This window comes from Camelina sativa, chromosome 18, assembly GCF_000633955.1.
Source record: "Camelina sativa cultivar DH55 chromosome 18, Cs, whole genome shotgun sequence".
Classification (NCBI taxonomy): domain Eukaryota; kingdom Viridiplantae; phylum Streptophyta; class Magnoliopsida; order Brassicales; family Brassicaceae; genus Camelina; species Camelina sativa.
The window spans coordinates 14,614,656-14,626,643 of NC_025702.1; the positions used below are offsets into that span (position 1 = coordinate 14,614,656).

Here is an 11,988-nt window from a genome sequence, read left to right on the forward strand (position 1 = left end):
GAATTGAATGTAAAATTAATACATATTTATAATGTTTTTACATGTTTTCACTTTTAGTTAATTTTTAGTCATGTCACTTTTAGATACATACTGATCTTTTCTAATTTTGATGTGAATGTTTCATTTCAGAAGTTTTGGTTCGATTTTAAATTTCAGCATATATGTTGGATCTCGATTCTCAACATGAACTTCGTCCTACTAATAAGCCCCATTAAAATTCAACCAATTCAATTTAAAATATATCAAATGTTTAATATATTATACAACTACCATATACTAATTTGTAAAGGATACGTAGCTTCTCATTTATAAAGTAAGCAACTACCTATTTTAACATACTATAATAATCTGCTAATTGTCACTAAATGAATTCTCAATACAATATTGGAAGGTTTGGTTTCTTTGTAACATATATATTGAATCGATGATTTAGATCGACTACACTAATTGATGAGCCTTCGTAAAGATTTGAGACATATTAAAATGCTTTTCTGATAAACCACCTTTTAGTTTGCTCATGGTGGATTGTCTTTTACTTCAGGTTGTTGACTTTGGGCTCTATCTAGAAGGACACGCTGCCAAATCAAAAGAACATTTTGTTCTCTCAATTTCGGATACGTTTACAAAAGAGAAAACATTCACCAAGAAAGGAGATATTTATGTCCCCGGGAGGTTTACCCTTTGAGCTTATATATCTGCTAGAAAGCCTCAAAGAAGGTCTAATGGAATTTATTAAACTGGTAAATGTGTCATTGATGATATTATAGTTATGTTTTGTAAGATAGATAGTTACAAAGTTACATTTTACATTTTGTGTATAACGATATAGATTCGATCAATGTAAATAGAGAAAGACTTACATGAATCAGTTTTTTTTTTTTTGTTGGTTGAATTACATTTTTAGTATTTTAATATATAATCAGTATGAAAAGAAAATAAGTGATGCATTTTTTTGACCCAAAGCGAAAATTTAAAATCAAACTAAAATCGACGCTAAATTAGTACGTAAATTAAAAAGAAAATGACATTAAAAACATCATGATTATTTTTTAATTTAGATAGCATCGATATTTCTGGAGAAGTTTGGTAACCAAAAACGTATTCATAGTCTTTTAATTAAGATAAAGTAAATTTTGATGGGTATTTAGACATGTTGCATGTTACGTCGGACTTTTACAGTAACGTTCAAAGAAGTTTGAACATCCAAACTATATCTGAAATTTCGAACTATTTCGAACGTCGGACATTCCATCGTGATATAACCAAAGTTAAAATTGCTTCTAAGATTTTGTAATGAACAAAATGGTGAAAATTAAACAAAATGGTGAAAATTAAAAAGGTTTTTCTCAAAGCAATTTTAATGACTTAAACTACATTAACCTAATTTTACAGAGGTTTGTATTTTACAAAAAGGAAAAAAAAATTCATAATTTGCTTGCTAAGTGTATGTATATACAATATACTATATAGTAATATTTAAAGTATGTTGTTTCCCGTTTTCGATCTAAACACCGTGTCGTTTTTTCAACCGGACATTGTTTAGTGTCTACCGAATTAGCCACCACAGCAATACCCGAACCCGGAACAAATCCGGCCGGGTCGAAATTGCAGAAGCAGATTTGATTTGCCTCCCGTCATTTCTTTTTGTCGCCTGAACGCAAAAACCTTTGCTTAAACCCTAGAGAGAGAGAGAGAGAGAGAGAGATAGAGAGAGAGAGAGATGTTTCGGGCGGTGCGATCAGCTCTGAAGAGAAACAAGGAAGCGTTTAATGTAATTGCTCGAGGATCTCATCGAGCTTTCACCTCTAAAATCACAGCTGCTACTGTAACCTCCTCTGCTTCGTCTTCTCCTTTAGCGGGCAACTCTTTATATGGCTTGCGATCTCTGCTCAAGGTAGTTTCTAACATTCATTCAAATTCATGTTCTTACTTCAATTCGCAACTAGTGTGGAGAATTTGTGTAAAGGTTGATACTTTTGATCAGGATTTATGTTAAAGTTGAGATTTTTGGTTCCTATTAGACGATTCTGAGATTGGGATTGATCAAGATTCTGTTTTGTGTAGGGTCAAAATGCTTCATTGTTTAGGAATATGTCAACTGTAGCATCGATTAGCTCAGGGAGTAAAGAGGGTTTGAAGCTTCTTGTCACTGGAGGACCTCAAGCTCGGAAATGGGTTGGTATATGGCTTTTTGGTTCAGCTGCTTGGGTTTTCAGCATGGTGGTACTTGGAGGAGTAACCCGGTTAACTCGATCTGGTTTATCCATGACTGATTGGAAATTCACCGGTGAATTCCCTCCTCTGTCAGATGAAGCTTGGGCCAAGGAGTTTGAGAAGTATAAGCAGTCACCTGAATATAAGCGGTTAGTGTTGTGATTTTGGTAGCTAAGTTGTTGCTTGCATTGTGTCTTCTGTCATTGATGTTGAAAGTGGTATTTGTGTTTTGGTATATGGTGTTTTGGCAGCGTGAACAAAGGGATGAATCTTGAAGATTTTAAGTTCATATATTGGATGGAGTATGCTCATCGAATGTGGGGAAGAGGATTGGGGATCATGTTTGCTTTGCCGTTTTCGTTTTTTCTGCGTAAAGGGTATATTACTCTACGTCTTGGTGTTCAGCTCTCTGGATTATTTGCACTTGGTGCCGGACAAGGTTTCATTGGTTGGTGGATGGTTAAAAGTGGTTTAGAGGTTAGCATTTAGGGCAATCAGAGATGATCTTATTAGATGTCAAGTCCAGAATATTGTGTAACTAGTAATCAGTTTTGTCCTGTAGGAGCCACCGTCTGAATATTCTCAACCAAGAGTAAGCCCATACCGTCTTGCAGCTCACCTGACCTCAGCTTTCGCCATTTATTGTGGACTTTTCTGGACCGCTCTCTCTGTTGTTATGCCTGAACCACCAGCTGAGTCACTGGCTTGGGTTCGTGGAGCAGCTAAAGTGAAGAAGCTTGCATTACCAGTAAGCTTGATTGTTGGTATCACTGCGATTTCAGGAGCCTTTGTTGCTGGAAATGATGCTGTAAGCAAACTAAAAATTTGGATATAAGCTTCTGTTTTTATTAGTTGTAGAAAAGGAATCTGAGCATTTTGATCTCTCTGCTTGTGAATTGTAGGGTCGTGCATTCAACACATTCCCGAAGATGGGCGATACATGGATCCCAGATAATATATTTGAGATGAAACCACTTATGCGCAACTTTTTCGAGAACACAGCAACTGTTCAGGTACACCATTGAAACATAACTTTCTCATTTTGCTTCAAGAATCTCAAAAAAAAAAAGACTGAAACTTTACTTAAATTTCAGCTTGATCATCGCCTTCTGGCAACCACAACGTTATTTGCGATTGGAACAATGTGGTGGTTCACGAGGAAGCTAGATATACATCCAGCTGTTAGAGCTTTGATTGGAAGCACTGTCGGAATGACTGCTGTTCAGGTTTTTTATTCAATCAACATAAATTTTCATGAAAACTCAATCACCATGAAGTTTCATGGAAACTTGATATGGAAAACCATTGATGGGGCTTCTTCTTTTCTGTTGTTGTAGGTGACATTAGGTGTATCAACGCTTCTGAGTTATGTTCCGGTTTCACTAGGAAGTGCACACCAAGCAGGAGCTTTAACACTTCTCACTTTGATGTTACTTCTCAATCACACTCTTCGGAGACCATCACCTTCTCTTCTCAAATCTCTTCCACAAGTTGCTAAATTAAATTTCAGCTAAGCCTTAATCACCTTCTGTTCTTTTTCATTATTCACTAAGAAACGATTCTTTGGCTTACACTGTTATACTAGCAAGCTTTCTCATCGAATCTGCGTCAATGATGTTTGTATTATCAGTCATGGTTCGATAAATAATGCGCGAAAACAATTAACAAAACCTTCATATGAATCCCAGAATTCTGAGTGTTTTTGTTGGAGTTTATTAAATATGTTTCGTTTTCGGATTGTAATAGCATTGATAGCTTTGTAATTTTTCTATTACCAATTCGGTTCAATACTTCAATGCTATATTTGAGTTCAGTTTTGGACCTTTGGTTCAAATCCGTCGTAAGCCTTGTGGATAATGTTTAGAGACAGTTTTTGGCGTTTTGGGTTAACAAGACTATACACGTGTCGTAGAACTGTAGCTTATAGGATCCACGTGTCAATAGCCCACCATCTTTCTTTCTATATAGCCATGATACAAAACTCTCTCAGTTAACTTCACATTAGTACTATGGAGAATCCTGAAGGAAGGAGAGATATAGCCATAACCGATGGAGTGAGGCCTACCGGTTCGTCGGTTGTGGAAGCAACGGTAGCATCACTGGCAGTGGTCGGGCCGCTCTTTGGTCTGATGAGTTTTAGCCTCGTAGCGACGGTAACTCTGTTTCTGATCGTTTCTCCACTGATGCTGATATTTGCTCCGGTTTTGGCTGGGACGGTGGCGATTCTTGTGGCGGCAATGGTTGGTGTTGGAGTGGCTGCAGCCTTATGGTTAATGGGAATAGCCGCTTTGGTTTGTTGTGCGAAAGAGATTGGTGTTGGAACCGGAGTTGCTGAGAGGATGGTTGAGTCGGTGGTGAGAGAGTTAGGTTATGGTCGAAGTCGTTACTTCCGAGAGAAGTCAGATTCTTCTTCTTCTCGGGCTTACTCTTCTGACTGAATAAAGAGTATGCAAAGATGATATGGCTATGATAAGAAAACAAAATTAAGTAGAATTTTTCCAGAGATACAATTTGAAAAATCTTCAAAAGAAAATTTTGTAATGCTATATCATTTTTTCTTGTTTAACTCTAAGAGAAACAGTAACATAGCAAACAGATAAAACACAAAATAATAAGAAAGAGTGTTAAGTTTAATTGATATAATAATTTTTTAAAAGGTAACATTACCATGTCTATCTGAACTGTTCTATTTATCCAAACCTACGTTATCCGGATTATTTAAACACAAAAGACAAACAAATTGTATTATCCATCTTTCTTATTGAATTATCAAAAGTATAGTTTCGAATTTTATCACAAAAATTAAAAATATATGATATATGCCTGTAAAGTAAAATATGATTTATTAGAATCATATATCATCAATTAATTTTTGCCATCTGATATCAATTGATTTCGAATTATAGAAGTCAAATCTACAAAATTTCTATATATTCAAAAATTTATTATTTACATCTACTTCCATAAATTTACTTTATTTTATTTTGATATCGGATTCACTTTTGAATATATTCATGTTTGTATTGTGGATAAGGTACGCACTACAAGATGTTACAACAAAAGCTGACATAAAGTAGGTACCTAATTGTACTAGTACAAGATTCTGTGCTTTACACGAACACTCACTAATGCACACGAACGCTCTCGCGATATTCTCCGTACTTCACGTAGACATATCCTTACAAAAATAAATAAATAAAAAAGAATTGTCATAATTTAAAGTTTCAAACCCTAGTTTGTTATACAAATCGTCCTACCCATCACCAAAATGCTAAAGTTATAGTTTGCGTAGATAATATCAGAAGAACTATGTATAATTAAAGTGTAAATTATATCAAGAATATAATTGATGGGTGAATATTCTGATAATGAAATGAATGTAAAAGGAGTTGACCAGGCGTTGAGTGGGTGACCTACCGGCCAAAGGGAATCACACGCTCTGTAGCGTTGAATTCTTTAAAGAGTGTAATCACTTCATGCACATTTGATGCTAATTTTTACTATGTTTTCATTTTTGTTTAATTCAATTTATTATATATATGCATACATTTCCTTTCTTCTTTTGCAATTTAAAACCCTTAATTACAAGAAAAAGTTAAAAGAACTCAAAAGCTTGGCAGTTTTAAATCTTTTGGGCAATCTTTGATTTATAAGCTTCTTCTTTTTTTTGTTTTTTTTTTTCATTTCTTAATCAAAATTTTCATTTTAGTGTTGGCAAATTAACTAAAAGAGTAATCAAATCGATCGAGAGATAAAAACTAGAAAGGAAGAAGAAATGGGTCGGATTCCATGTTGTGAAAAGGAGAATGTGAAGAGAGGACAATGGACTCCTGAAGAAGACAACAAATTGGCTTCTTATATTGCTCAACATGGTACTCGTAATTGGCGTCTCATCCCTAAGAATGCTGGTAATTTAGTTTCTCTTATCTTCTTTTTTTTTCTTTTTTTTTTGATGGTTTTCTTTAATCAAGTTACAATTAATATTACTATATGTGATCATTGTAATGTATTTAATGGATCGACAAAAATTTGTTTCTGCTAATAGGGTTGCAAAGATGTGGCAAGAGCTGTAGGCTAAGATGGACGAACTATTTGCGTCCTGATTTGAAACACGGCCAGTTCTCCGAAGCTGAAGAGCATATTATTGTCAAGTTTCACTCTGTTCTTGGTAACCGGTATGACTAGATCTGATTAACTAAAATTTAAATATTTTTCATTGGTTCGATTTTCTTGGAGTGATTTGATTTTTAGGTTTGGTGTATAAATTTACAGATGGACTGATAAATTCCCGAATTTATTTTTATAAGTTCTGAAAATTTGATTCTGACTTACAAAATATATCTTTTTAACGAGTTTGTAGATACGTTTCTTGATTCTCAAGAAATGGAATAAGACCTTGTTTTCTATACCCTATTTAACTATACGGATTTAAACTTTGAGAAATTTTATTTTATTTTGGCATCTACAGTCAGACATTTGACTCAAGAGTAGGTTTTGAAATGAAAATGCTAATGAATAGATTTTTTCCATGAGCAACAAAAGACAGTTATGATGTTTCTTGGGAAACAAGAACATGAGTAAGACATAGACCTTGTTAATGTTTTTTGTTGGGTATGGATCAGGTGGTCGTTGATAGCGGCGCAGCTTCCTGGTCGGACAGACAACGATGTGAAAAACTATTGGAACACGAAGCTGAAGAAGAAGTTGTCGGGAATGGGAATAGACCCGGTGACCCACAAGCCTTTCTCGCATTTAATGGCAGAGATCACCACTACACTCAATCCTCCTCAGGTTTCTCACCTAGCTGAAGCTGCCCTCGGTTGCTTTAAGGACGAGATGCTTCACTTGCTCACCAAGAAACGTGTTGACCTAAACCAAATCAACTTCTCAAGCCCTAATCCTAATCCTAACAACTTTAACCAGATTTCTGCTGATAACGAAGCTGGTAAGATAAAAATGGATGGTTTAGAGGCTGGTAATGGAATAATGAAGCTATGGGAGATGGGCAACGGATTCTCCTATGGATCGTCTTCGTCTTCGTTTGGGAATGAAGAAAGAAACGATGGATCAGCGTCTCCCGCGATAGCGGCATGGAGAGGTCAAGGAGGAATACGCACGGCCGTGGCTGAAACCGCGGCTGCGGAAGAAGAGGAGGAAAGAAGGAAGCTGAAGGGAGAAGTTGTTGATCAAGAGGAGATTGGATCTCAAGGAGGCCGAGGAGATGGAATGATGATGATGAGGAGCCATCATCATCATCAACATGTGTTTAATGTGGATAATGTCTTGTGGGATTTACAAGCTGATGATATCATTAATCATATGGTTTGATTCTTATTTCGTTCAACGTTCGTTTTTTTATAAAGATTTCTTGTTTGGTTTTTCATTATTTTGGATCACATTGGTAGTTAAACATTTGGTCATGATTAATTTAGGCGTTTTCTGTTTTTTTTTTCTTTTCTTTGAGAGATTAATAAGTTTTGCTTTGTAAAGCATTTAATAATGAAGAAATGTAAATAAATACCATAATATTCATGTCAGACTACTATACAAACCTTTTATTGTTGGCTACTTGGCTTGTTCGTATATTAGACTACGAAAACTCAAAAATGTCACTTCCAATATTTCCTCTAAAGATTAATTAATAATTGCAATACAATTTTATGTGGAGGAACAATGGAATCATAATGCAAAAGCTATAGAACCAGATGATTAATTTCAGGCTTACTTAACCACATTGCAAATCATTAAGCCCATTAGTGGCCCAACACTGTACACGTTGGAAAAGAAAATATAGCCGTTACAGTGAGAAAAGGTCGCGCCTACTACATTATTTATCTTCGCAGCAGTAACAAAACAACATAACGGAAAAAGAAAACAATCCGACCGTTGTACACATATAGCCGTTAAACAAACAACAATTTAAATACCTGAAATCTTAATTTCATAGAAAAAGAAATCTTACTAAAAAAGAACAACAAACACAAGTCTTCTCTGCAATTTTTATTCATTTCTCAATCTCTTCTCTCATATTCCTTTCCATTTCCAATCTCTGTTTCTTCATAAAGTATTAATCTTTTTTTACTCTAATGGCCGGAACTAAAGATTCTCATGTAGTGGAGATTCCGGTAGACGAAGAGCATAAAGAGAGACAGCAACAACAACAGCAACAACAGTTGGTTACGGTTTCGAATCCGGGGTTGGGGATACTGAAGGTGATTCAGCAGCATCCGTTGTCTGAGATCTCAGAGAGTCCAGGACATTTGTTGCTTTTGAAGCTATGGCAAAGAGAAGAAGATCTGTTCTGTCGTCGTGTCCTTCTTAAGGAATCAAGGCTAGAGTCAATCAAAAGAGAGATCTTTCAGCTCTGTTGTTTCTTCCTCGTCTTCCACGGGTTCTTCTTCACTCTCGTCTACTCTGCTTCTTGTTCTGATGACGATGACTTGATGAGAAGAGACGCGGTCTGCAAGAAATGGTGGATACCTTCTGCAGTGTCACTAGCCACTTCGCTGGTTCTTGTGTTTCTTGTTCAGGCTAGGCTGTTTGTGTTCTGGAAAGTTTATAGAGGAGTTCATAGGGAGAGGAATGATAACAGAACGCTTACACGGTGTGTTTTGGAGTTGAGGATGAAAGGTTCCAGCTTCGATTTGTCAAAGGAGCCAATGAGTGGGAAGAGGATGAAGAGCTCAAGCGTTGAGATCAAGTGGAAACCTGTTACTTGGTTCTCTCAGTATTTGATCACCATTGTTCTTCTTTGCTTTTCAGGATTGTTCTTCCCGGTCTCAAAGTTCATCCTCTGCTGATTTTGACAGATCAGCCAAACTCTCAAATATTTGTTTTTTTCGGTAAGCAAATTTTGTGATCTTTGTTCTTTTAATCCAAATCTGGACTCTCAGTGATATATATTTTATATATATCTCAGGATTCTGCATTCTTTCTTCAACCTCCATTGTGGGGATGAAGCTTTTGGTCCGATCTTAGCAAAAGCTTGTCACTGGCCTCTGTATCATCAGGCTTTGAGAGAGTTGCTGTCAAATCTTCCAGACTTGAGAATACTCCCGGGTCCAAGAACAATCTGTAACTTTTAGCGCTTTACACAGAGAATAGATGTAACTCGGAATCAGAATATTCTGATATTGATTGTTAAGTTCAATTCTTCGTTTATAATAAAGAACACATCTTGTATATTGCCCATTTTCGCAGTGAATAAAATGCTAGTGTTATAGAAATTCAAAACTGCAAACTCTTCGTGTAATTATTTGATACTGTCAAGACATTAGTAGTAGTACCTGCAAAGCACAAAAACATTTTACCATACAACAAGGGTTCACGATGCAGTTCTGTTCCTATGTGCTGTCAAAACCAAATATCCGGAAAACACCTGCAAAGAGATCCAAAGAGAGCTTGTTGTTATTGTTCAATTTCTGCTACGAAGTTGTTGTAAGAGTTATGTGTTGTTGTTGCTAACAATGAAGAAGTACCTTCATCAGTATTATACTTGGGATTCTTGTCATCACCTGCATATGCTAGTAAATTGTATTTGGGATTCCACTCAACGCTATTCATTGCAGCACGACATGGAATCTGATGCACCGTCCGCCCGGTTTGGACATTAGCCTGTTTGGTAGTTACTGGTCAGATATGAGGCACTAATCTCATATTAAGGAAAGTACATAGTAATTAGCAGTGTTTAAGTCTGGACTTTAACTCACAATATCTATGAATAAATCTTCACTGGCTGAAGCAATATACTCTCCCGAATAGTTGAAGCTTATTGTCCTGACAGGCCACCTGCGAGGAGAGTAACTTATTAGCATGTAACAGAAACTAAGCCTTTTTTCATATGTAAATTTCAGGTTGGGACTCACTCAAGTTTGGTAAATGTTCTTAAACAAAGCATGTCTGAGATATCCCAAAGGCTGACTAAAGAATCCGCACTTCCAACAGCAAAATACCTGTGAAGAGAAAGGAATTGGATGCAACCGGAATAAGAAACTTTAACTCGTGTCTCAGAGGGTAAGACAATGAATGTAAACATAATGTATATTACCTTCCCTTAGGATCAATTGCAATGCAATAACACCCGGCTGTGTGGGCTGTGAGAGTGTCAAGTGGTTTAAGAGATGGATATGAAAGAACTTCCACAGTTCCTGATCAGAAGAACATACAAACATAAATTTCCAATAAGATTTTCTGAACTGAGTACAGGAAAGAACAGAATTTAAAGTCCTCACCAAGTCCAGTAGTCAAGAAGAAAAAATCTCCTGGCATGTTCCAAGCAATCTCATTTACCTGTTACAAGAAGACAAAAGCTAAGAGAACATTCCATACGGCACCAGAAAATTACTAACAACTATAACAACTAAGAGGATTATTACATGTTACAAGAAAGTTAGGTGAAATATAACCGCATGAGCTAGAAACAGGAGACAGGGAAGAGCAAAAAGAAAGCCATAAGTCTGAGCTTTCATTACCTCATAATTGAATTTTCGCCTGTGTAGAGGTTTAAACTTACGGACATCCAGAATGGTAAGCTCATCATCCTACATTGGGCAGTAAGAGAAAGATCAACCACATATAAAGAAATTCATCAAGAATAGCATAAAACAGTCCAGCAAGGAACAAATCAATTGTAAAGACATGGGGATCAAGATAATACCCTATTACCAACAGCAACATGTGTCCCATCAGGTTTGTAGGTAATATTTATATTCTCTCCACTAAGTTCTGCCTGCTGTGTACATTTTCCACCTATATAACTCGAAGAAGTCATATCTCAGAAATTTTCTACTGACAGTAAAACACACAATAGTAGCCACAAATCAAAAACCTGATTAATTAGCTCTAGTATTGGAATCTGGCTAACTAACAACTTTGTAAGTCTTATCGAAATCATAATCTCATCAATCAATAGTTTCCAAGATATAATAACTCAAGAGCGAAAGCCTAAATTGCAAGAAGTATATGTGAATGACACAAAGCTAATCCACTAAGAGAATATAATAACTTACTGCGAGCATCCCAGAGACGAACGCTTTTATCCCCAGAGGCAGTAGCAACAAGATCTGAATGTTTGGGATCCCAACATAGCTGATCCACACTATCAGTATGCCCCTTTAATTCAAGGTCCTTAGCTTTACTCTGTATCCAACACACAACAATACAACATATATAATCAAAATTACAAAGAATACATAACTCAAACTTAACAATGACAAAGACAATAATCGAACATAATGACCACAAAAGTCTTGTCTGAATCAAAACTACAAATACTTCTCCATCTGTAATCATCATCACAAACACACACAGAAGTTCCCATATCTCACAAAAAGACAAAAGAGAAATTATTATTACATGACCGTGAGGTTCGATGTTCCAAATACGAGCCGTTTGATCAACAGAACCCGAAGCAAGCTTTGTTCCGTTAGAATTCCAAGCTACTGAATGTACCTTCAATCCCCCAAAAAAAAAAAAAAAAGATTCCCCCAAAATTAGGGTTTTAAGATTTAACAGAAAATTATAATGAAGATTTCGAAATTAAATCAAACCTTCTTCTTGTGACCTTGATATTCTCGGCTATGTAAGCTCTTAAAAGGAATCGTCTCCTCCATTGTTTTATTTTTTTCCCAGCTTCTCTCTCCTTCCACTTAGCCTCTTCTTCAACCTTCGCGGCTCTCTCACTGAGAATGAGAGAATCAGAGCTTCGCTTCCTGCAACGCAGCGTTTTGTTATTCCGGTATCAGATCTATCGAAACCGAATTTTAATAAACCGGG

At 36.2% G+C, this 11,988-nt stretch overlaps 5 protein-coding genes across 5 annotated transcripts; 4 read left to right on the top strand and 1 right to left on the bottom strand.

Moving 5' to 3' along the window:
* Positions 1,548-3,957, top strand: LOC104761665 (cytochrome c oxidase assembly protein COX15). The gene is made up of 7 exons (XM_010484774.2): positions 1,548-1,894; positions 2,065-2,363; positions 2,466-2,691; positions 2,777-3,022; positions 3,117-3,227; positions 3,309-3,440; positions 3,552-3,957. The coding sequence occupies exons 1-7, from the start codon at positions 1,721-1,723 to the stop codon at positions 3,726-3,728; spliced, it is 1,365 nt and encodes a 454-aa protein (XP_010483076.1). The 5' UTR covers positions 1,548-1,720; the 3' UTR covers positions 3,729-3,957.
* Positions 4,197-4,780, top strand: LOC104761666. The gene has a single exon (XM_010484775.2). It carries the CDS (start codon positions 4,224-4,226, stop codon positions 4,650-4,652), a length of 429 nt encoding a protein of 142 aa, XP_010483077.1. The 5' UTR covers positions 4,197-4,223; the 3' UTR covers positions 4,653-4,780.
* Positions 5,937-7,542, top strand: LOC104761667 (transcription factor MYB80). The gene is made up of 3 exons (XM_010484776.2): positions 5,937-6,122; positions 6,260-6,389; positions 6,837-7,542. The coding sequence occupies exons 1-3, from the start codon at positions 5,990-5,992 to the stop codon at positions 7,540-7,542; spliced, it is 969 nt and encodes a 322-aa protein (XP_010483078.1). The 5' UTR covers positions 5,937-5,989.
* Positions 8,083-9,398, top strand: LOC104761669. Its single transcript, XM_010484778.2, has 2 exons — positions 8,083-9,056; positions 9,134-9,398. The coding sequence occupies exon 1, from the start codon at positions 8,301-8,303 to the stop codon at positions 9,012-9,014; it is 714 nt and encodes a 237-aa protein (XP_010483080.1). The 5' UTR covers positions 8,083-8,300; the 3' UTR covers positions 9,015-9,056; positions 9,134-9,398.
* Positions 9,316-11,935, bottom strand: LOC104761668 (THO complex subunit 3). The gene is made up of 11 exons (XM_010484777.2): positions 11,763-11,935; positions 11,569-11,664; positions 11,223-11,352; positions 10,871-10,962; positions 10,686-10,754; positions 10,446-10,503; positions 10,262-10,361; positions 10,080-10,166; positions 9,924-10,002; positions 9,693-9,828; positions 9,316-9,592 (listed from the first exon to the last, which is right to left on the bottom strand). Exons 1-11 carry the CDS (start codon positions 11,823-11,825, stop codon positions 9,558-9,560), a joined length of 945 nt encoding a protein of 314 aa, XP_010483079.1. The 5' UTR covers positions 11,826-11,935; the 3' UTR covers positions 9,316-9,557.